Source organism: Carlito syrichta, unplaced genomic scaffold, assembly GCF_000164805.1.
Source record: "Carlito syrichta isolate Samal-C Ts95f unplaced genomic scaffold, Tarsius_syrichta-2.0.1 Scaffold316102, whole genome shotgun sequence".
NCBI classification, from domain to species: Eukaryota; Metazoa; Chordata; class Mammalia; order Primates; family Tarsiidae; genus Carlito; species Carlito syrichta.
This window is the reverse complement of record NW_007260198.1, coordinates 216809-240551: the sequence shown is the minus strand read 5'-3', so window position 1 is coordinate 240551 and position 23743 is coordinate 216809. Positions and strand designations below refer to the sequence as shown.

General features: G+C 34.8%; 1 protein-coding gene across 4 annotated transcripts in view; it reads right to left on the bottom strand.

Moving 5' to 3' along the window:
- Positions 1-23743, bottom strand: part of TMEM117 (transmembrane protein 117) — a 503113-nt gene that overhangs the window by 404493 nt on the left and 74877 nt on the right. For 3 of the 4 annotated variants that reach the window (XM_008073776.1, XM_008073775.1, XM_021706857.1), the window contains exon 3: positions 2194-2326. The exons of the other annotated variant lie outside the window; for it this stretch is intronic. In XM_008073776.1, the coding sequence (XP_008071967.1) occupies positions 2194-2326 (133 nt within the window). The remainder of the gene's footprint in view (positions 1-2193; positions 2327-23743) is intronic. 4 annotated transcript variants of the gene reach the window in all.

Genomic DNA, 23743 nt, shown 5'->3' with positions numbered 1-23743 from the left:
TCCTCCCCTCTAGGCCTCCCAAAGCGTTAGGATTACAGGCATGAGTCACTGTGCCCAGCCTTGATTTAATTTCTTTATGTGTAGTAGTAAGCCATGTATCTCTTGCTTTGGGTTTTTTTTTTTTTTTTTAATATGACACCTTTAAGACATCCTTTCAGTAAAAATTCTTTTTTTAACAAAGATGATGCATAATAGTGAAGAGTTTGACGGTTACATAAGAATCTGTAATAGTGTACTTAATCTGTGAATAAAAGGGACCACTTTTAATTTTAGTTAAGAAGCACATAAATTCAAGCCTAACTACTCTCGTCTTTCCTTGAACACACCTCCTACTTTTTTCAGTTTTCTAACTCAGTTTGAATAATAGAGAAAAAGGCTAATAGGCATACAGTGAATGAGTAACTAGGTCAACAATCAATCAGATCTGTGCTAGTCTTCCAGTTGGCTAGATCACTAAAATTCACTACTCAATGTTCAACTCCTTCTCTATTATTACTTAATGAAGATTTAATTAGAATGTAACTTGAACAAGTGGCAAAACTTATATATTTCTCAGTGTCTTGCTCTATAAAATGGAGACAATAAAAATACCTATTTCACAGGATCATTGCAATTTCTAATTGAAACAATTCATGCCTGATTCTAAATGCTCAACAACGGTTAGCTCTCTTTTTATCATTGGTTATTGAGTGCCTTATAGTATGAAAGGGATTATTTATTATAGCATTCAATTTATTGCTTTCAACTCTGCTTCCTTTCTCAGAATAAGCATTTCTGGTTAACACAGACCTCATTAACTCTATATAAAAAAATAAGTAGAATTACATAAAAAACTTCTGAACAGAAGATGTATTTTACATACTATATAATGTATTATTTCCAACAATAGCTTTAAAAACATAATTTTCACATGAGTCCTTCCTCTTTCTGATTCCTAAGAGTGCACAAAACCTCTCAGAGACCTTTGGTTGTGTTAGGTAATTTCAGTCACTACCCATTCTGGTATTACAGACACTGCTCCAAGGCTAAGGCATATTCTGACCAAAGATTAGAGTCTTCAAGTAGATTTGATATAACAGCCATAATTCTAAATCCAAGAAATAAGTACATACAAAGTATTTTAATAACTTTCTCAAACCTGAACATTTAATCTAAAATCACATTTGTGAATTTACCACTTGTTAGTATGGGGTAAAGAACAAACATGTGAAATATCTTTTTCCCCTTAGTATTCATCTCCCTTAATAGTGGGGGGGGCAATACAATTTTAAATGAACTTCCCTCTCAGTATTGAACAGTGGCGGACATAATCTATACAAAATATCAAAACAACTACATACCATAGACCCGGACAACAATTTTGCCTAGCCTACATTTAGAAGAAAAGGATATTTCCTAGCTTTCTGATCTATTGGGGAGAATGGATCAAAACCTTTCTTAGTTACTTTTAAGTACACAACAAATATCTAAGGTAGTTTATTATTGTCACTAATCTAATTCTTAATACTGTAGGCTAAGTCAATCTTCTCATATTCTGCCTTAAAACTTACTGAGAGCAAACCAAAAGAAAACTATACTGAAAGACCAGTCCTTGAGTTTCATTACATAATGAAAGAACCAGAGAAAGTTAGAAAAAAATCTACAGTCTACTTGTTAGCACATCTTCATGCCATGGTGATTTGATAAGTATGGATCACAACCCAGGATTTAATACAGGGTGGCCCACTTTTAAAATGGCCCATTTATAACAAAGGTTTCTCTGTTGAGACTGTCAAGAGAGTTAAAAAAAAAATGCCACCAGTATCAAACACTTTTATTTAGTCAGGCACTGCAGAACAATGGAATGGCAAACATGGAGACCTTCATCTTAGCCCTGCTGTACTAATCATGTCAATATAAGCAAATCGATAAGATTCTCAGACCCTGTCACCATAATGAAATTAGAACCTGCCCTCCATCTACCCCATAGAAAAGTCCTAAAGAATAAGGAACAAAATCTAAGTATTGTAAAATGCTATATGCTTTCCGAGGAAAAGATTCTAAATATCTTAAGAAAAATGCACAAATTATCCCTATTAGGAAAGAATATTTGTAAAGAAGAGCTAGACTATTACAAACTAAAAAATTCTTCTTAAATTCTTACAAATTTCAAACATAACACTCACCACAGAAGAAAGGGGAAAGATAACCTACCCCATGCTCCCATCCATGAGAAGAATCGTGTTGTATATGTGAGAAAATATGAAAAGAAAGAGAATTGTGCTGAAGAACATTGTCATCCATGACCCATGATCCTCTCGAAACATTTTCAGTCGGAGCAACTGACCTGAAATATAAATATTATTAAAAATCAATGTGCGTTGTAACTCAAGATTCTTACATCTTTGTTTTATTTTAGTGAATCCTTTTATCTCATTATAGTCTGAGGTCTTTGCCATAGGACTGCCTTATGAGTGAAACCACTATATAACGCTTGTTTTGTTCTTTTATAAATAAATGATCACGAATGAAGTCCAAGATAATCCTCATATCACATTTCATCCTAGTGTAAATAGTACTTATGTGAGAATCTAGTTTACAAAGATAGTTCATTATGCTGGCATGAAAACAATATAAATTAGAGCACTACTTACCTGTTAATTTTTATTTCACAAATATGTTTTTGGTTCATATGAAACTACTTAAGGCAAATGATAAAGAAGTTGAATAAATTTTACATCATTTCTTTTTGCCTTCCTAGATCCATTCCTACTACTGGTCAACCTCACTTACAAGAAGATCCAATGGTTTAAGGGACATGAAAACTTGAAAGTAATAAATAAAGTCTTTTTGTTATGAATCAGACAGACTAGCCTCACTCTCAGCTAAAATAACCCATACCCCATACAGGCACATGCACGAGTACATGGGAAGTGTGTGTGTGTGTGTGTGTGTGTGTGTGTGTGTGTGTGTGTGTGTGTGTGTAGGTGTGCATGCGCACACCTGATGCCCAACACTCCAATTACAAAGATATATGCTAAAATTAGAGAGAATGTTAAAATACAAAAACTTAAAGGAAGAAACATATATTAAGATGAACATTAAGCTGGGCTCAGTGGCTCAGCCTATAATCCCACGCCTTTGGGAGGCTGAGGTGAGTGGATTGCCTGAGCCCGCGGGTTCGAGACCCGCCTGGGCAGTGAGACCTCATCTCTACAATAAATCAAAAAATCAGCCGGGCGTGGTAGCACATGCCTGTAATTCCGGCTACTTGGAAGGCTGAGGCGGAAGGATCACCGGAACCCAGCAGGTCGAGGCTGCGGTGGCCGGGAGCGGCCACTGCACTCCAGTCTGGGTGACCAAGTGAGACTCCGACTCAAAAACAAAACAACAAAACAAAACAAACAAACAAAAAAAATTTTAAAGATGAACATTAAAGTAAAAACTACTAATATCAGAATTAGTCCAGAGAAATGTTTTGATTTATGGTAAAAAAGAGAAATGAGGGCACCAGTACCCTGAAAGGTAAGGAAGAGGAAAAACCAGAGTAAGAAAAGGTGAGCATAGGTCACCCTGGTTTCTCCCAAAATAAGTTTTGTCGATTATACTTATTTCCATTCCTAAGAAAGTACATCAAAATAATGATAAGGAAGATGATATACAAAAATGAATTAGAGTTAAAATTGAGTAGACTTGAAATCCTACAATACAATTTCTCACTAGAGCAAATACTACTGTTTTAATGATATGTCAAAGTTATGAAATAGAAGTGTATATTTCTGTCTGGAAATGATCTCACAAGGGACAGATAATAACTCCCATCTAGCCTGAGCCTAAGAAGAAATAATCTTTCAAGATTTAACTATTAAACTTTCTCTTATACCTCATTTTTATTCAAATAGTAATTTAGATTTCATGTGGAAACCAGACTAACAGAAACATTACCCTAGCTAAAACTTTAGAGGGAGTTTTGTTTATATCATATCATCTGATTTCTTGACCTGTACAAGAGAAGTAAAGATTTAATCTGAAAGTCAGGAGAATGTGACTGTATAACTTGAAGAAGAATATGGAGAACCCTCTACTAAACAAATGACACTAGCACCACAAAGTATAAGATTACAAACCTTGATGATTAATTGAATCAATAATTATGGAAAGCCAGAGATTTTCAAGCCCCCACACAACATATTCACAGGAATATTTTAAATAGATATGACTCACAGAAGGTTTGGGAGTAAACACACATGCCATAAATATCATAAAGTAAACTGTAAAGAATATTTATTGATTCACTGGACATATATTTAATGCATGCCAATTACATGGCAGACATGGTGATGGAAATTCAGTGATGAGTAAGGCAGGAGATTGCTCAAAGTCAATCTCCATTTGAGTACTTAATGGAAATATGACCTTATTTTAGACTCCTGCACTATCTTTGTTCAGGGGTCCTTTTCTGCAAGGCCTTTCAGCTTCACAACCAAGACCTATTTATTTAATTTGCCAGTTGATATTGAAGAACTTCAAAGACCAGCCATTAGAGTTCCTTTAAGATTTAAATGTGAGTTTCTTTCTTAACACATGCATATGTCAAAAAGTTCACTAACACATATACTTTGAAAGTCAAATAATAAAGTTGGTGATTTGATGGTGCTTTGCAAATAAAATATTGTAGATTAACTGTACAGGGAATGAATTAATAAAAAGTTAGTAAAAAGAGAAATGTGGCAGTACCATTTATGCTGTCATTGCCAAGCTCATTGTCTGGCACTAATTTCAGCCATTAAAGTCATTAGGACAAAATGGCAAGTTAACACAGCTTGAAATTCACTTGAAGGGCATAAAAAAGGTGCTGCAATATATTAAGTCCAGAACTGGTATGACCCAATTGTCAAGTCAAATCATATTATAAAAATTTCCCATAAGCTACTTAAGGTTAACTCAATAAGTGTCCCTTGAATGTCAGAAATATGTACACATAGACTGCTGTCAATTTACTGCTCTTGCTCTCCTGAATAACTTTCCTATGCAATCTAATCAAACCAAGGACTTGGAACCACATGAGGGTGTCTCATGAGAATACACTGTCTTGTAGTGGGAAACTACCAGGGGAGGAAGGGGTGGGATTGGCAGTTGAGGGAAACTGCCAAGGGAGGGAGGGGCACACCTTATCAACAAGGGTATCTGCACAATGAACATTTATATACCTAATCCTGAATTGTATCCCACATCTTTAAAATAAAATAAATTTTTATTAATAAAGTAGATCCCACAAAAAAAGAGAGAGAGAGAATATACTGTCTCTGCCCATAGGATGACCACACATGTGTTTTGCCTGGGATAGTTGTGGTTTATCATTGTTGTCCTGGTATAACTATCAATAGTTACTCCTTCCTTTCTAACATGTACTGATTTGGAAAATAAATTATAGGTCACAGAATTCAGAATTTTGTAACACTTTTCTTTATTGAAGTTTTGGGAGATAATCAAGTGACAATAACCTTTCTAGGCCAACAGAAGTAAAAAACACAACTAAGGAGAGTACATTTCTAACATGGTAAAAAATGATATTTTCTTTATTCATAGATATATTTGTAAAACTGAGTGCATATTTATGTTATTAATAAAATTCATCTTGGACTGTATATGTTATCCCCTTCGATATTGGAAAGGAAATTAGATAATATAGCTTAGATCAATCAGAAGTATTAAGGTAGTACACAAACCTATCTATATTTGTGATGGAGGTGTGAGGGTACAGAGATTGATGATTATGAATATTGGCTAAAATCAACTGAAATAACTTCAAACTTCCCTTTTTTCTGAAAATATAGTATATTTAGGACCACTAAGGCATCATAAAAATGCTAACAAGATGAATGATCTAAAATCATATTTAAAAGTATATAATAAGCCCACATATGTTGTAGAGATAGACAAGTGTAAGAAGGAAAATTATGGAGAAATTACTTAGTTTCTTGGCTTTTTTGCTGCCATGTTCTCTTCAGCAAAAGAATGAAAAGAAACATTTCTTTTCTACCTTACTGCCATACCTTTTAAAAAAATCTTGAGTTCTAGGTCCCTTTTTCTTTAGGAGTGGTTTTCACAAGGAGGCCTGAGCAAAGGAGCAGACGGGAGAATCTCAGAGGAGAAGGAATAGAAATATTTGTGTTTTCAGGAAATAGATGAAGGTAGCCCTGCTTGTGGAAGGTTGTTAAAGCAGGGCACCCAGCTAGAGTGAGAGCTTCCAGGTTCATGAAGGATACAAGAACTTAGGCGCTCAAGGTGGCAAAGCCTCACTTAAAGATGATTGCAAGGATACTGGTGAGGGCTAGGGTAACAAAGGTCATGGCTTTGGAAGTCTAAATCATCAGTCTGAGCTAGCCCCAAGGGAATGGAGCCAGAAGAGCAGCTGCCCATCCCTATTAGAAGCACAATGACCTGAGTAGATCCAAGTCACAGACAGAATCCTAGTGCAGAAGTGATAGAAGACCATTATCCAAGAAGCGTAAGAAGAAAGAGTGGAGAGGTAATGACAAGCCAGAGGATTATTTTCAAGATCCGTACAAGCCCTGGGACTTCTGTAAAACTTTAGTGATAGAAAAGGTGATCTGAAATATTGTAAGTATTACACTGTCTGCTCACCTTGGTGAGCAGAAACTCAGATAAAGATTAATTTAATGTAGAGGGGGAAACGTGGCATTGCACATATGATCCTGATAAGGAAATAAAAAAAGAATAAAGGGATATATTCCTCAAGAGAACTCCAAACTGAAAGTAACACCATTATCCATTAAGTCTTCTGCTCCCAAACCCCCTTTGTATGATTTGGCACCCATATACATAAGATACAAATGGAATCTGCAGTTATTTAAAAGAGTATACAAAAGATCAGCAGGCATTCCACAGACCAGTGAGAATATTCTGTTAAAAATAACAAAAACAGAAACAAAACAAAACGCAAAACTAAAATCAGTTTAATTTATAAGACGTCTTTCTTTATTGTCTTCCTTCTCACATTTTCTCTTTTTTCTCATATTTGTTCCCTATAAACAAACTAGATTAACTTTCTGCATATAATAAGTGTTCAGAAAATAATGTAGATTAGTTTAACTAAAGGAAAGAAATGACTTCAAACAAGGCTTGATCACGTACTCAAACAATATTATCAAGGCTTGACTTAACTTTATTTCCCAACTTCATTTCCTCCTGGTGGTGTCTCATCTCAGCTGGCTCCCTCTACTTTCTCTTACAACATACACATATACACTCTTTGTTGTCCCAAGATGACTATGGCAATCCTGACTGAGGGGTCTTCATTTTTGTGCATGGAGGAAAAGATAATGCCTTTGCTCTAGCATTTCTAGAGAAAGTCACAAGATTCATTCTATTTGGGCTTGTTTGAGTTCTGAACCAATGACCACAGCCAGAGTTATGAAAAGCAATGATTATCTAAGCCTATGCCACACACTCTACTCCTAGAACCAGTTGAAATTAGCTCCCTAGGACCACCTTGACTCCCCAGTGCAAGTGAAGTTTGACAAACATAGTGTCGAAGAGGGTGGAGCCATAAACGGGATGCCCCGGTTCCTTGAATCACACTGCTTGGAAAAAAGCTGCCTGCCACATTTGTGACTTTAGGTGAGTGGAAAATTCAATTCGTCTACAGTCATTATATATTTTGGACATTTTTATTACTGCAGCTAGCATTACCTTACCAGATACAAGATGACTAATGGAACAAAGGCCCAGAAAAAGCAAGGAAGAATGGGGTTTAAATGGCCCATGTGAAGTTTTAATTTCTTTTATCTTTCTTTATATCCCTAGTTCCCAGAAGACCATGGGAAATAAAATATTCTTATTGAATGACATTCTGAAGGGCAGATTCTAGAGGGAAAATTAAGACCTGCTCTCAAGCCTTTCAAAAGAAAAATTCTGCAAGAAACATGGAAAAAATACACCTTACTGGCAATGATGCATTGTCATCACTCACTGCCCAACCTCAGAAAACCTAAGGCCCGACACTTTGTATAATTAATTGTCTACTGTTGGTGTACTACACCTGTCCATAAACTGCAGCACACAGCAGGGATTATATTTGTCATTTTTACCCCTGTGCCTCCATGGCATGGTATCTGGCATATAGCATGTCTTCAATATTTGTCCAAAGGATAAAAAATGAAAAGATATATAAACATATGAACAAATAATACTACACTTTGCAGAATTCTATCTTTCCAAATCTGGCTTCTGTTACACCTGCCCTATGATTCCTGCCCTAAGGAGTCCTTCAGTTCTTTATGCTGCACTCCCCCCACCCCACTTTCTCTCCATCTATTAATCACTTCCTGAATTCCGTTCCTTCCTTTGAGCATGAAACTCCTGCGTCCTGAGACTTTTCATCAACACTTGTTTCCTGTGCACCCTGTATTTGTCTTACACTTCCTCTGTGAAACCCCAACTGTCATGTACAGTTACAATTTGTTTTTCTCCAATTTTGTAAACTGCTGTGGAATAAAGTTAAATAACATAGTTAACAAAGCATGATCCCCAACTTTAGCTGCTATCCCAGCACTGCACATTAACACATTAATGCTTATCCTTGTCCTTATCAATTATCTTTCCCAGCCTCTTTAACATCTATTTCAGATTTTACTCAAAGCTCCTATTAAGCCTCTTTCGCTTCCAGAATATGACCTTGGTTCCAATCTCAAGATGATATCATTAACATCAAACATGATTTCCCTCAATTTCCTGCCCACTCATATTCATCCACTTATCTGCCTTCATAGCTAGCCCTACTTCCTTCTCTTGTTCCTCAGAGGATACAGTACTCCTCCCCAAAAAGACTCCACTTGTATCTCTTCAAAACCACACCCTCTCTTCTCTTTGGGCCTTGCTCCAGCCACCCTCTCTCTTTTTTATATCCAGTGTCTCCCTCTTTCCTCAGTCTTTGTATTCTGCCACTAAAGTTGACCCTAAAAAGTTGAACCTAAGAAGAATGCTTACTTGACCCCCCGTCCTTAAACTTTTGTCTATTCTCCTTGGCTTCTCATACAGATTTCAAGAAAGAACAATCTTTATCACACTCACTCACTGAGATCTTACTTGCCATGCAAACACTCTACTAAAATTGTTCTGGCAAATGTAATCACCCTCCCATTCCCAAATTCAGGGTAATATGTTGACCTTTAACTTACAAGAAATCTTGGCTGCATCTGACATAACAGCTGTTCACTCTCTTTTGAAATGCTCCTTCCTTGGATTCCTTAACACCAGATGTGCCTTGTTCCTTTTCTAATTTCCTGAATATTCTGTTACCACTTCGGGTACCTCTTCTTCCATTTGTTCCATAAATGATGACACTCCATGGCCTGTTCTGAGTTCTTATCTTTGCCATATCATTACATGATCTCATCCACTTTTATGGTTTTAACATCCAGTATCTCTAGCAGAATCTTTTCTTCCTGAGCTTCAGACTAGATAGTCAGCTGCTCACTATCCTCCTGGATATCTATCAGCAATGCAAACTCAGAACCCAACAAGTCCCAAATCCCTACCCTTTGCCCCAACAAACAATATGCTCCTATCTCCAGTCTGACCCTTTCTTGTTCCCAAATCCACTACTACTTCTGAACTTTACTACTTACCATTTTCAAAATAATTCAGAGTAAAATTTATTTTTTATTTTTTTCCTGCACACCTTTCATTTCAATGAAAAGTCTTATCATTTTATGTCCTTAACATCTAAACTCTTCTCTCATAATTTACGTTCTCATTGTCTCTTCATGATACTATTGTAACAGTCATCTAACTGGTCTTTCTTACGCCAGCCTTTTCCATCTCAAATCCACCATCCATATAGCTAATAATAGATCTTACTAAAAATCAAATGTGGTCATGTCATCCCTTTACTTAAAAAATCTTTCAATGATCACCATTCTCCCATAATATAAAATCTAAGCTCCTTAACATGGTATTCAAGGTATTACCTGATTTGACCCATGCTCACCTCTCCTCTCTCATCATTCCCTACCTTTTACTCTGTTTCTAGCAACACTAAACAGATTGCAGTTTCCAAAAAGCTCATCATGCTGCACCCTCTGCCTGGAATATTCTTCCCCATCATCGGTGACTAACAGCTATACTTGCTGTAAGACTTAAATGAAGCTCAGAGACAATCTTTTCTAGGAAGTCATCTTCCTTTTTAAATATTTCATATTTTAGAGTAGTAGAAAGAGATTATAGGACAGACTCTCTCAGGAGGTAGTAACTTCCTTTCAGTGAAGACAAGAAGGATTGACCTCTTGCCAGGTATAGTTTAAAAGGTTATGTTGCATGACTTTTAAGGTCCAGTTGAATTCTGGGATTGTATTATGTGTTTGTCAGTGAGAGATTAGTTCAAAATCTGCTAATTCAAAGGATTGTTAGTTTGTTTTTTTAAACTATTATCCTTACTCATTAAAAGGAAAAGTATTTCTACTTTTGTTTTATCTGTCATTGTATGCCTCCCTAATATGCAAAATGAATCTGAAGTAACACACTGATCATATTCTTTAAAGGCCAAATTAATATTTAACATTTTAAAAGTAAGAATTCTTGACAATAAATGTAAGACTTATTTCTTATGGCTGGAATAGAGAATAAAAGATAAAATGAAATTAGATCACAGCACTTGAAAATTAATTGAAATTCATTTCCAATCAGATTAACATAAGTATATTAAGTATTCATCACAGATTTATATAAATTTAGAGCTTACAAAAATATCATATAATTTTTTAAGGTTTAATCATTGAAAATGGTAACAGAATAAAAATAACTAAAATGAGAGAGTTAGTTCTGGAATGAAACATCAATGAGGGACATTAATAGAAAAAAAATCATGTAACAAACTACACCAGAATATCATTATGGGGGTTAGGATGTTCTAGTTAGACATACGTGGTTTTGTATAATAAGTATAAGATCATAAATCTTTTACACGCTAAGCATACCATTACATTAACATTTAGAAAATCTTGTTACTTTAGTGTACAAAGAGAATTTTAAAACATTGAACAGATGGTTATCAACCCTTATTAAAAATAGGAGCTTATTCATAAAATGTTTGTTACCCACTGAATGTGACAGAAAACCAAGCATTAAATATTGAAATAGAATCTCATATATTAACAAAAATATTATTACAATGTGAAATTCAAATGAAATTCTAGAAAGAAATGAAAATAAGAACATAGAAAATCAGCAAAAATGATAATGTTTTCAGATCTAAAGTTTAATGTCAATTTCAAAAGTGTATTAAAATAAAATTTTACTAAAATATAAATTTACAAAATAAACACACATTGACATGAATTACTCTCAGTAACACAGTAATAAACCTTTTAGTTTGAGAGCCCTATTATATTTTACCATTAAACTATCCTCAGATTTAGATAATGTAAACCACTTACTGCTGAACAACAACCAAAAAAATAACTTCAAAGGAAAATAAAAGTATTCATTTGTTATTATCTATTAATTTTCCTTTTTTAAAAAAGTTAGTCATTTAATTAAAATAATTTCAAATTAACATTACATCTTAGCTTGTAGCCCACGATAAGGTTTATCAACACACTTCATTTGTGTATATGTATAATTCTATGTTTGATAATTTTGATGGAATGAATTCTGCCTATGTTTTATAGATACATACTAAGTAGATACTAAATAGTATTTTTAAGGTGAAAATTCATCAAATATCAGTAATTTATATCATTCAACCAAATAAGACATATCCAATTATCATAGGTTTAAAACAATTATGTAAACATTTGATATTCAAAATTGCACATTTTTTCACTCATATATGGACCTGGAACAATGATAATACTATAAGAAATGGATTGGCAGTAGTGGGAAACTACCGGGGGGAAGGGATGTGGAGGTGGGAATTGGCAGTAGTGGGAATCTGCCGGGGGAGGAGGGCACACCTCATCAACAAGGGTACCTGCATAATGAACACCGCATACCTAATCCTGAATTGTACGCCACATCTTTAAAATAAAAATTTTTTTAATCAAAATTATTTGAATCTATTTTTCTAATTCCAGTAAAGCAAATCAAATATTTTCTGAAATATTAGAGACTGATATTATCAAAATACTGTATTTTGAAATGGGCAATAGGAAAGTATAGTTTCCTATTTAAAAATTACTATCACTAGTATTATTAAGTTCTTATATCATTATACTAATACCAATTTTGAAAAGTAATAATATTTATACTTTTAAAATAGGCTTTCACTTAATTTCAGGCAATATATTAATCCAATTAAAAAGGAAAAGTAGCTGGGCTCGGTGGCTCAGCCTATAATCTGGCGCTTTGGGAGGCTGAAGTGAGTAGATAGCCTGAGCCCACAGGTTCGAGACCCGCCTGGGCAACTTGGCGAGACCTCATCTCTACAATAAATCAAAAATTAGCTGGGCATGGTAGCGCGCGCCTGTAGTTCCAGCTATCACCGGAGCCCAGCAGGTCGAGGCTGCAGTGGCCGGGAGCGGCCACTGCACTCCAGTCTGGGTGACAGAGTGAGACTTCAACTCAAAAAAAAAAGGAAAAGTTAAAGTGTCAAGACTAATCTCCCACAGGTCGGTTTCCATAGTTTCAAGCAATCCTCATCAACTACAGGGTATGAACACCAGCCCCTGAACACAGGCAAGGTGGAGGGGAGAGGAGGATCCATCTTCCCACTATCATAAATAATGGGAAGGCAAATCCAATCCAGAGGCCAAGATTCTACCATATCACCCACATTTCCAGTATTCTTGTTATCGTACCTATGTATTCAGGTCTGACTCCCATTTATCTTGAATTTGGTTTTCATTCACAGCTTCCCATAAGTCCTCTAACTCTTTGAGACTGTTGTCTTTTACTTGCAAACTTGCTATTCTGTCTACTGATTCCTTTTATACATTTACTAAAGATATTTAAAGGTCATAACATAGAAGTTTAAATGATAGATTAGGTGTATCAAACACAGAAAGGTGTTATTACAGTTGCTACATTTTTTATCTCCCAGTAATATCCCAGAATAATGTATTCAACTCCTTTGCTTAATAAATGGGGAATCTGAGGTGTAAATAAACTACCAACAGTCACACAAGTTTAGGGCAGAGTCCAGGACAATTTTGAGGTACTTTAAGGTGAGTTAGGACAAATCTATCAATTATCATTATAGTGTTTAAAATTATACTATTTCCAGTTTTTAAAAATTGCTCAGGAGTCTAGATCAACTAGAGAAAATGACTACCTCATAAAAAAATGTGGGTAAAATCACTTCATTAAATGTTAAATACAAATTCTGTAGTAGTCTGTTTTACTTGGCTCTGGTTTCACAAAATGAGATCGATTTTTTTTTTCAGGATTAGATACCTTTTGAGGTACTTTAAGATGAGATAGGACAAATCTATCAATTATCATTTCTTTCAAGCCAAGAGTAAGGACTCCTTTGAACAATTTTCTAAGCCCAAGTTAAAGTAGAATCAAAAGAGCAGGATGCAGCAGTCACTTGGGTGATCAGTATCAAAAAGGTTCTTTTACTTCCGTGTAAATAAAAAGTATCTAGTCATGAAAAAAAAAAAATCAATCTCATTTTATGAAACCAGAACAAAATAAAACAGACTACCACAGAATTTACATTTAACATTTAATGTAGTAATTTTACCCACATTTTTTTATGAGGTAGTCATTTTCTCTAGTTGATCTAGATTCCTAAGCATTTTTTAAAAACTGGGCATAAGAAGTATAATTTTAAACACTATAAGCTTTTATGTTAGTGATAGTAGCTCATATGGTAAAATCTTAATTTAGTTGATAATATTTTCATAGTGAAAACATTCATTAACTACATATTTAGTTGAGTGCCTACTATGTGCTTAGTCAGTGCAATATATACAAATCTATATATACAAACATAAATATAACGGTGAGTGGGGAAAACACAACAAGCATACATTTTCATGCCTAGCAAAAGGGTTAGGAGGCAAGAAGAATAATAAGCAAAGAATATCAGGAGGCAACTTTAAAATCCATGGTAACTTTAGGGCCAATAGCCCGTAAGAATAAAGGGTAAAGAAAACCAAAGTAAGCCTAGGGATGCTGCAAGGTGGAGGAACTGAACTTCAGTTTCCCACAATAAATCAGGATCCCCCCAAAAATCTAAAGTTGTTCCAAAACCATAGTACCTCTTGGATTTCAAAGTTAGCAAATACAAATACTCTCTGGAGGCAAACAAGCCTAATTCAAATCCTCAGTTCAGATAGATTATATTATTAAAGGATGAACTCAAAATAAAATTTGTCAAACACAAAAAGACTATTACTATGAGTGAGATGACAGAAATAGCAAATAAAATTTTAGACCGTACAAGGACCTTAAATGGTGGAGTTGTCAAATATAAAGTATTTTAAATCTACTATTCCTCAACATGCTTAGACATTCCTGTACTCTAACATATGGAATACAATTTTAAATTTTGATATCTTTTTTATGAATTAAATCAACAGTATCGTTTCTGGGTTCTCCTACTGATTTACTTTTCTTCTTATTATGGGTCATATTTTCTGGCATCTTTGTATGCCTGATAATTTTTTATTGGATGCCAGATATTGTAAGATTTCACCTTCTTTGGTGCAGGGTAGTTTTGTATTCCTATAAGTACTCTTGAATTTTGTTGTGGGATGCATTTAAATTCCATGGAGATAGTTTGATCCTATTGAGTCTTTCTCATAAGCTTTTTTGGTCAGGAAGAGAGAAGTCATTAGTCTAGGATTAATTTTTTCTGAATACTCTACCTAATAAGCCATAAAAGACAAGGTTTTGTCTCTCTGCCTTGTGGGGAAACAAACTCTTCTTAGTCCTGTGCAAGCTCTAAGAGTTTTTCCTGTATTTCTTTTGAGTGATTCTTTCACCATCTTTGGGTGATTTCTCATGTGACTCTGCTAATCATTACTCAGTTGAAGACCCAAAGGACATCCACAGATCTTGAGAGTTATCCCTCTGCTCTTCTCTCTCCACTGTGGTATTCTGCCTTATGAATTCTAGCTGTCTTGGTTTCCCCACACACCCAACTACTGTCTCAATTCAGGAAGATGCTTGACTCTACCTGATTTTCTTCTTCCTGCATTCAGTCCATGAAACTTTCTCCGGGAAGTAGGTTGGTATAATTGTAGGACCCACTGATCTTAAAAGACAATGAGACAGTAAAGAAAGTAAAATCTAGCTGGGCTCAGTGGCTCAGCCTGTAATCCCACGTCTTTGGGAAGCTGAGGTGAGTGGATTGCCTGAGCCTGCGGGTTTGAGACCCGCTGGGGCAGGCGAGACTTCATCTCTACAATAAATAAAAAAATTTGCCGGGCATGGTAGCACGCGCCTGTAATTCCAGCTACTCAGAAGGCTGAGGCACAAGGATCGCCGGAGCCCAGCAGGTGGAGGCTGCGGTGGCCGGGAGCGGCCACTGCACTCCAGTCTGGGCAACATAGTGAGACACCAACTCAAAAAAAAAAAAGAAAGTAAAATCTGACAGTAGAGACAGATTTCTTTAAAGGAACAATAATTATACTGATAGAAGACTTCCCAGAAGCAACAATGGATGCCATAAAACAGTGCTTCAAAGTACTCAGAGAAAATTAACCATCACCTCATAGCAATATACCAAACAAATTTATCTATCATAATGAAGGCTGCTATTTAAAGGCATCAAAAAATAAGCAAGGCAGCCAGGACTTAAAGGGTTAAGATCACTGAGAGAAGAAAACACACTAAGATAGGGCAAATTTATTGTTTCTTTCTCTCTTGGGAGATTTTCTGATTTACAGTGTCACATAAGGACCATATGAAAAATCATGGCCTAAAGTTTGAGGCAGTATCACTGCTCCAGAGACAAAAACAGAAATTCAGGGTTACAAAAGCAATCAGGACATGAGGTACCAAATACCAGTAAAAGGAAAACTCAGAAAGTGACCCAAAATTCTAACACAATTTCCCATAGAGTATTTGCTGATACCTACCATGTAGATGAGAGGTAAGATCAAGTAGAGAACTGCTAATAACAGAGAAAAACAAAAGCATAGATGTCAGCAGTCTCACAATGCCGGGAAAACAAAAATTAGAGTCCAGAGTATATCAAAGTAGAAGAACTCTGGGCAAAATTCTGGGTTTAAGTTAAGAAACATGAAGGTCTATGTCATAAAAGTAAGGACAAACAAAAATAGACCAAACCAGAGAAAACCTGAAATCTAGATTCTATCATCATGCCAGAATAAAATTATTTTTTTTAAGGAAAGAATATATCATATCATCATGAGCCTCTGTAATTCTTCACATATTATCTATAATATTCAATTTAAAAATTGGGCATACAAGAAAGATATAAAAAATTACAGAAAACCAAGAGAAAAAATAGACAACATAAGTAGACTCATTGATAATGCAGACACTGAAGTTATAAGACATAGAAGTCAAATAATTATAATTAGTATGCTCAAGAAAATAAATAAAAAGATGATAAATTGATGAATTTACCAAGGGGAGCCAAAACTTTACCTGTATGATGACCACTTGTATACCTAATCCTGAATTGTACTCCACATTTTTAAAATAATAAAAAGTAAATAAATAAATAATGTTTTAAAAAGATGATATATTTTACCAGAAAAACTGGAATTTTAAAAAATCAACTGGCAAATCTAGCACTAAGCAGTAATTTAAATAAATAACCAATACATAGATGTAATAGCAGCTTCAGAGCCACACAATGAATAATTCCATTTATACAAATTTCTAGAAAATGCAAACTAATAGTGATTACCTAAATATATAAAAGAATAAGAGGAAGGAATTACAAAAGCTCATAAAGAAATTTGTATACTGCATGTGGTGGTGATTATCAAAGCTTACAAAACTGTAGTTAAATATGTGTACTTTATTATATGTCAGTTATACCCCCAATAAAGCTGTTAAAAATTAAAGCAACAACAATAATGTTTTAAGGATTTAAAACCTATGTGGAATTTGAGTTTATGACATAAACAGGTCAAATGCCAGAAGGAGGGAAATGGAGGTATGTGCTATGGTATAGAGGTCTTGGAAAGTGTTGGCAATATTAAATAAAGGTAGACTCTCATAAGTCAACTTTGTGTGTTTTACTCTTTAGGGTAACCACTAAAAAATAAAAGTATGTATGATTAACAAAATAATGAAATAAAAAATTCTCTCTCTCTCTCTTTCTCTCATTTGATTTATCCAAAGGAAAACAAAAAGGAAAAAAAGCTAGAAAAAAAGGAAAGATAAGGTAAATCAGACAAGTATAGTAAAATGACAGATTTCAACCCAAATATATTGGTAGCTACATAAGTACAAGTAAACTAAATATTCCAATTAAAAGACATTTGTCACAAGGATTTTAAAAATGGAAAAAATATAAAGACAAAAACTGAGAGTATATATCCTATATACCTTCACTGAAAAACCTTCTAAAGCTCAAGGAGAATGAACCTAACTTCAGACAGGATCTAAAAAAAACTATCTAGAAGGAATATTTGAGGCAAGAAGGAATGGTGAGGAAAGAAACTGATAAGCCTGTATCAAATCTAAACAAGAATTGTTTGCATAAATTAATAAAAATATTAATATCTACTTTATGAAGTTAAGAAAAAAGAACTAGAATACTAAACAACAGTCCCATGGAAGAAAGAAGAGGCTGATCATCTTTAAAGTATTCTAGGGCACTTTTTAATTATTTTGGAAGTGACTGAGGTATAGGACTTCCTAGGTTTTTAAACATGCACAGCAAAATGTACATCATAGTCACTGATACAGTAGGCATTGAAAGCATAATTTCTTAACCCAGTGAGGGGTGGAGAAGAGATACAAAAGGTGAAAGAAACAAATAAATAAAATTCAACAAGTCTGAAAAATAATAATAATAAAGGGAAAAGAATGAAAGAAGAAAAAGAAGGAAAAGCTGTGCTAATAAAAAACACAAAAAACTTGCTAGAATCATATACTAATATACATGTATTGATCGTAATATAAATATAAATATAGCATATATAATATATTGGTCTTGCCAGTTAAAAGACAATAATAGATAGAAGATAGAAAGCTGATAAAAAAGCAAAATTCAAACATGTGTGTTTGAAAGAGACATAAGAATATAGAAGTGTTGGAAGTAATAGGTTGTAAAAGTATATGCTAGACAAATATAACCAAAAGAAAGCTAGGACAGGTATTAATTTCAGACAGCATGGATTTTAAGCTAAAAAAAAAATGATGCTAGGAATAAAGGGAATCATTACATAATGACAACTATTAAATTATTCAGGTAAATACAATAGTTTTTAAATTGATAGACAAGATAAATTAAATATATAAATAAGATAGATTCAAAATACTACACATAAAACAAAATTTGATGAACTATAGGGAGGAATTAAGAAACCCACAATCATAGTGTGAGATTTTAACATTCCTCTATCACTTTTTCATGTCATGAACATGCCTGTAATCCCAGCACATTTGAGAGACGGAGGAGAGAGGACTGCCTGAGCTCATGGGTTCAAGACCAGCCTAGGCAACTTGGTGAGACCTCGTCTTTACAATAAAATAAAAAAATTAGCCAGGCAAGTGGCACGTGCCTGTAGCTCCAGCTACTTGGAAGGATGAGGCAGAAGGATCGCCTAGGCCTAGTAGGTCAAGGCTGCAGTGGACATGAGTGTGCCACTGTACTACAACCTGGGTGACAGAGTGAGACTCCAACTCAAAAAATACAAAAATAGAAAAGAAAATTTTTTAAAAAACAAAGAAATAGTATATTTGATTAATACAATTAAAACTTGATTTAATGGACTTCATATTGAATTCTGCATGCAATGATCAAAAAATACATATTCTCTTCTAACAGTCATAAAAATTGTCCATGTACTATGCTATAATACAAAATCTCAGCAAACTTCAAACTTTAGGTATTACACATTTCCAAACACAATGTAATCAATCAGAAATTAATAACAAAAGTAAAATATTTTTTATACTTCACACTTCAAATTTAAAAAACACATTTAAAAATAATTATTAAATAAAACATAAATCTTTATAGAAATTAAGAAATATTTAGAATCCAATGATTATCAAAATACTACATATCAAATATTTTGAGTGTAACAAAAACAGTACAGATTGAGAAACTTAGTTTTCAATTGTTTATATTACAAAAGAAAGACTGAATATCTATAAGCTAAATTTCCAACTTAAAAGGTAAGAAAAATAACAAGAGAATTAACTTGTAGGAAGAAAAAGAAAATGTATATTAAAGATAAGAGCAAAAATTAATTGAAGTCAAGTCAAAAATAAAATACAGGCGATAAGCAAAGTTCCCCAAATTTAGGTTTTATAAAACCAGCAAATTCTTACTAGACAGATGAAGAGAAAAGAGAGAAACCACTAAAATATATTAGAAATGAAAAAACTATAAACACAGCAGGGATTTTAAAAAATGAACAAATTCCTTAAAAAAGATGTAATTTACCAAATGATGAAAGAAGTATAAAAGCTGATTAATTCTGTTACTTAAAAAAATTATTCAGAAGTTCAATCACCTTTTATGAATAGAATACCATGTCCAAAGAGAGGGTATGATGGAGGAGTTCTTTCGCATATGCAATTAACAATTAATCCCAATCTTTCACAAACTCTTCTCCCCTAAGATTTTATATAATTCACTTAAAAAATCAATTTAAAAGAATATATAAGTTGGGCTTGGTGGCTCAGCCTGCAATCCCAGTGCTTTGGGAGGCTGAGGTGAGTGGATTGCCTGAGTCCGCGATTTCGAGACCCGCCTGGGCAACTTGGCAAGACCTCATCTCTACAATAAATTAAAAAATCAGCTGGACATGGTAGTGCGTGCCTGTAATTCCGGCTACTCGGAAGGCTGAGGTGGAAGGCTGAGGCGGAAGGATCGCAGGAGCCCAGCAGGTCGAGGCTGCGGTGGCCGGGAGCGGCCACTGCACTCCAGTCTGGGTGACAGAGTGAAACTCCAACTCAAAAAAAAAAAAAAAGAATATATATTTATAAGGATGGCTAATCAATTTAAATCTGAAACTCAGATGTTGCCATTTGTTTTTTTCCTCAGACTATATTCCATCGCCTATGAAAATGTTTTTCAGAAGAAGTTAAGCTCTACAAAATATAAATTTCTATATGAGAGGAGCTTAGGAGCAACAATCTGACTGGAAGAAGGGAGAAGAGTGATGAATCTACAGTTGCATGACACATGACATAAAATGGAGAATGAATCAATTATCTATAAATGGGAAGTGTGTGCCAGCCAGTGTTTGAGGCCAGAAGCTCCCTGTTGCTTCTACTGTTTTTAAGTAAGAATTTCACACTGCCAATTTTGAACTGAATAATTGTATTAAAGTGGCAAAAGTTCCTTGACAAATGTATGCAACTAATAACTTCAAGATATATAAAACCAAAACTAGATATACTGAATTTTTCTAAAAATATATTTAATTAGTATATAGGGTTGTTATCCAGTGTAATGTCTACATGACATAGAGGAATTTTTACCCTGACCTAACCCTCATTACCTTTAAGAAACACAAAAGCCTGTGGACAGAAGCTCCCCTCTTGACCCGATTAGCTAAAACCTGTAGAATCCAAGATGGCAGCTCACTTGCCCTCTGAAGAATCTCTAACTTCCTTATAATATGCTTTCTATACCAAACGGCACATCTCTCAGCAATCATCATGACAGGCAACTTGGAATCAAAAAAGGAGAAAAAAGGGATGTGATCCAAATTCTGGGAAATCTCTGCCCATTACTGGAAAAAGCATGACTATTCTTCCTTTTGCTTTTAATGTTCAACCTCTTCATTAAAGAAACAGTATATTTTAGCCCCCGACTCCCTACACGGTGAGAAATTGATTTGCAAGCTACGTTCCCACTTCTCCATTCTTTGGTCATTGAATAAAAAGCCTGCACTACTTGACACTCACTTTCAGTTTTGTATATTGGCTTCATGACGCCAAACCAAAAAAAACCCATTTTGGAGGTAAAGCTGACTGAGTAGATAAAAGGCGAATATCAAATATTATTTATGCAGCTACTAAAGATGCTGGGGATATATATGTTTAATATGTTCTATGTTATACATCTGTGGCATGTTGCTGCAGGTTTAAGCCTAAAGTTGGGATTCAAACTTGTGTGGTGAATAGAAATGAAATAATTGCAATTATTTCACTAATTTACTTTCTTGTAGGATTCTAGCTGAGTGTAAAATGAAATACACAGGACAACATTGCATCTGAAGTACATGATGGTAGATATGATGCTGAACTTCAGCGCATGGATCCAGGTCTGAGCCCCACAAAACATAGGAGCATATTTTCTTGGTCCTTGGGAAGATATACTATTCAGAGATGGAAAAGAGAACATTTTTTTCCACTTCTGGGCAGAAATCAGTACAAGTTTTAAAATAGGAAGGATTTTATGGAATTCATCTTTATTTTAGTAGCTTGGAAGCTTCTAAATTTGGGATCCTGGAAAACCATATCATTGGCATGGATCACTGACGAGGTAAAATTCTAAAACTGTAGTGGTGGTGAGGCACTAGCCACCAATCGCTCCCAAGGAACCCCCAATAGAGGGCACAAAACAGAATATGACAGACTATTAGTCCATATGATACAAACTTGGGACAACAAATAAGTGAGATTTTAAATAAGGCTAGAAATTAAAGGTTACAAAGAGTCAGTGACATTGGATTGCACATGTAAATGTGACCCTCTAAACTAATTCAATAATTTTAATACCTCCCCTACACTATAGATAATATATATTATCTAGTGTATAATACCTATACACTAGATTATAGTGTGATAGCCAGTCTCTAAGATTACTCCCAGTGAGTCTCTATATTAGTCATCTTTTATATAATTTCCTCTCAGCCGGGCTTGGTGGCTCAGCCTGTAATCCAGCGCCTTTGGGAGGCTGAAGTGAGTGGATTGCCTGAGCCCGCAGGATCGAGACCCGCCTGGGCAGCAAGACCTCATCTCTACAATAAATCAAAAAATCAGCCGGGCGTGGTAACACATGCCTGTAATTCCAGCTACTTGGAAGGCTGAGGCGGAAGGATCACCGGAGCCCAGCAGGTCGAGGCTACGGTGGCCAGGAGCGGCCACTGCACTCCAGTCTGGGCGACAGAGTGAGACTCCAACTCAAAAAAAAAATAAAATAAAATAAATAAAAAAATAAAAATAATAATAATAATAATAATTTCCTCTCACCCTGAATTATAACTGGCCTGTGACCAGTAGAATATGGTTGAAGAGACAATGAGTGACTTTCAATGCTAAGTTGTGAAAGTTATTGCAGTTTCCACCATGGTCTTTCTCTAGAGTTGTTCTCTTGGGGGAAATCAGCTATTACACCATAAGGACAATAAAGTGCAAGCCATGTGATGAAGAACTGAGGTATCCAGCCAATAGCTAGCACCAACTTACAATCCATTTGAAAGATCATCTTTCATTCATCTTGAAAGAGACCTTTCCAATCAAGTCTTCAGATGACTGTAGCCATGGTTGATATATTCACAGCAACCCCATGAGACATCCCAAGTCAGAACCATCCAAGATGCTCACAAACTCCTCACAAAGAGAAACTGTATGAGATCACAAACATTTATTCATATTTTAAGCTACTGAGTTTTGGGTTAACTGGTTACATAGCAATAGATAACTTTATGCTCTAGAAGTATTCTGAAAACTAACAGAAGCCACTTGAGCATCTGAAGCATGGAAATAACATGCTGAAAATCTAATATGATAATACAGTTTTATGAGGAGAGATCAGAGACCACAAATTATAAATAAAAGTGCAATATTCCTAGTATAATAGTTATTTTATACTAATAAAAGTTTGACATTTTATTAAGACAGAGCAAAAGAACTTCTGTGAAAATAACCTTCACAGCATGAAATACATGAAACAATTAAATAATTTCAAAGAGCCACTTTTATGTAGTAAATGTCACTAATGTCATTTTTTAATCTCTACTGTAATTCACATAATGTATCATATTTTCTTACCACATTTTATAACTTTTCAGTTAGAATGTTGATGTCTATATTATAAGTAAAATAATAGACACAAAAGTTATTTTTTATGATCAGTGTCTATACAATGAATAATAAAGTATTACAATTTAGATGCTTAGGGTTCTTTCACTTTTAAGCATTCAGGCAATACTGCTTATAAGTTTTAATCTACTTGAGGCAGGCATAATTAACATAGTTTAGAAGTAATTAGGTAGGTCTAGTTCAGAACAGGGCAAGTGCTCAGATATCTTTCTTATCTATAGATGACCTTCACCCAACCAACCTGGCATATCAGATCTGACCACCTTGCTGGTTGGAATGTGGAATTCCCAGTGCAGTAAATCACAGAAACAATAGGGAATCACCCAAAATACAGACATGATGTTCTAAGAAAAGCCCAGATCTAGTTAGACAGTAACTTCCATTATTTAGAGGGTTGAGAGATGGTAATCAAAATTCGTGACCAAATAACTGCAGCACTCTGTTCTTAGCTCATGGTTTGCTTAATCATGAGCAAGTTATATAAAACTTCTTCTCAAAGGCATGTACCCTTTTTCATAAGGCACCTATGTTTTCCTTGAGCATGCCCCTTTTCTTTCTAATAAATTCTTTCCTAAACTAT